The sequence below is a fragment of the Propithecus coquereli genome, unplaced genomic scaffold (genome assembly GCF_000956105.1).
Source record: "Propithecus coquereli isolate 6110/MARCELLA unplaced genomic scaffold, Pcoq_1.0 Scaffold27, whole genome shotgun sequence".
Lineage (NCBI taxonomy): Eukaryota > Metazoa > Chordata > Mammalia > Primates > Indriidae > Propithecus > Propithecus coquereli.
This window is the reverse complement of record NW_012148285.1, coordinates 6,467,043-6,469,104: the sequence shown is the minus strand read 5'-3', so window position 1 is coordinate 6,469,104 and position 2,062 is coordinate 6,467,043. Positions and strand designations below refer to the sequence as shown.

General features: G+C 50.0%; 1 protein-coding gene across 1 annotated transcript in view; it reads right to left on the bottom strand.

The window, feature by feature from the left end:
• The window catches only part of ABAT (4-aminobutyrate aminotransferase), a 78,221-nt gene that overhangs the window by 23,999 nt on the left and 52,160 nt on the right, over positions 1–2,062 (bottom strand). Inside the window, exon 5 of the mRNA XM_012647770.1 lies at positions 1,346–1,463. Coding sequence (XP_012503224.1) covers positions 1,346–1,463 — 118 coding nt within the window. The remainder of the gene's footprint in view (positions 1–1,345; positions 1,464–2,062) is intronic.

The following is a 2,062-nucleotide window of genomic DNA, read 5'->3' as shown; positions in this document are numbered from 1 at the left end:
TCGCTCTTGCTTAGGCTGGTCTCGAACTCCTGAGCTCAAACAATCCGCCCGCCTTGGCCTCCCAGAGTGCTAGGATTACAGGTGTGAGCCACCGCGCCTGGCCAATTTTGCAAATCTTTGAATCCAAAATGCCCTTCAGAGGCAGAGGCATCCCAGAATGGACTTCCCCAAAAGAATGACTCATGTGCTTACTGTCTGATTGCATCATAATGGAAATGAACAGGTTTGAGGAAATGTTCTGGGGGACACAGAGGAGGAGGAGACACCCAGGGTTGAGTCAGGGAAGGCCCCAGGCTGCTCCAAGGGCGGGTGGGGGTGAGAGCGAGGGGAGCAAGGACGCCTTGTGTCCTCTGCGACACAGGAGCCAGCATCATCTGGGAGGGAACAGGCTTCAGGCTGTTAGATGCAGCCAGGAATCTATCAACCAAAGAAGCATTAACCATCGAGCTGCAAATAACAGCTACCTGCATTTCCTAGTCAGCCCTGTCTATCACGGCCCCGACCGCCCGCCCTTTTACACAGCGAGTCATGCTCTGCGTAGCTGGGAGGTGAGCCTGGGAGGCAGATGCTGTTGGCGTCCCACTGAGGTCACTTTTAATGGGCGGGTCATCACCCGTCTCCCAGCTGCCCTGTGTTGGCTGATAACCGCTGCAGCTGCCTCGAGTCGGGAAAACTGCCCTTGGCAAAGGGAGGCCGCTTTGCCTAGGAGAATGCACACATCTTCCCCTCTGGCAGCTGGTGGGTGATGGCTGGCTGGCACAGGGGAACCAAAAGGCCGGGCCCTTTCCCTCTGTCTGGGACCAACTCTGGGTGCAATGCATACTCCAGAGCCGCTGTGCGGTCAGGCTGTGGACAGCCTCTAGCTGACGCTTCATCCTTTTTATCTTCTTCCCTCTGCCCTAGACTGTTTCCTTCCTCCCTTTTCTCCTGACTGCTCTCCCCCAGGAAACAGCTTTCACCAGAATCCCTGACTCAGGCTCTTTCCAGGAAACCCAACCTAAGACACGTAAATTGTGGACACTGTGGTCACAGAGACTTGCGTCCACATCCTGGCTGATTCGTCTGCGAGCTACTCGACCTCTCCAAGCTTTCTTTACTCATCTGCAAAATGGGCATGTTAATACACATTATCTTGTAAGGTTTTCGGGAGGAGTAAATAAGAGAAGACACGTAATGTGCCTCACGATATACTCTCCACACATTACTTGTTCTTCTCCCGACCCTTGAAGGAAGTGTCTGGGAGGAGCATCTAAAGTTGGGATGGCCACAACTAGGAGAGAGAGAGAGAGAGAGAGACAGAGAGAGAGAGAGGGGTGACATTCAAGGCTGCGTTTCCAGCTCTCACCTATGGGGACAGAGGAGATCTGGGAATACAGGTCCAGCATCCGGTTCCCATCCACATCGACCAGGTAGTTGCCTCGGCTCTCTTCATAATTGCAGAAAAAATGCACGGCCTCTGCGTTCTTGGGGAGAGAAGAGACTGACTCAGCCTGGCTACAACTCCCTACGTTCTTACCTGTTCAGTGTTAAGCTTGAACTGGTGAAGTAAACCATGTCCTGCCGTTCTGTGGGCATGTGGGAGTGTCCGCGGGTGCTGCCAATGTTATGCTTCTTGCTCTGGGGTAATTACACGGGTGGTTTGTTTTATAACAGTCCATTAAGCTGTGATTTTGTATTTCACAAACTTTTCTGTTTATATTTTCTATATCAGAACAAAAAAGGTGGAGATACAGATCTGAAGTAGATTCTGAGACGTTAAGCTATATATGGTTATTATCTACGGAGTACAACAGATACAACTTGGGTGATGGGTACACTGAAAGCCCAGATTCCACCACTATGCAACATATACATGTAACTGAATTCAACTTGTACCCCCCGAAACCTAATTTTTTAAAAATAATATATATGGTAAGCCTTAGAGCAACCACTAAGGAAACTAAAATTATCTACGGAGTACAACAGATACAACTTGGGTGATGGGTACACTGAAAGCCCAGATTCCACCACTATCCAACATATACATGTAACTGAATTCAACTTGTACCCCCCGAAACCTACT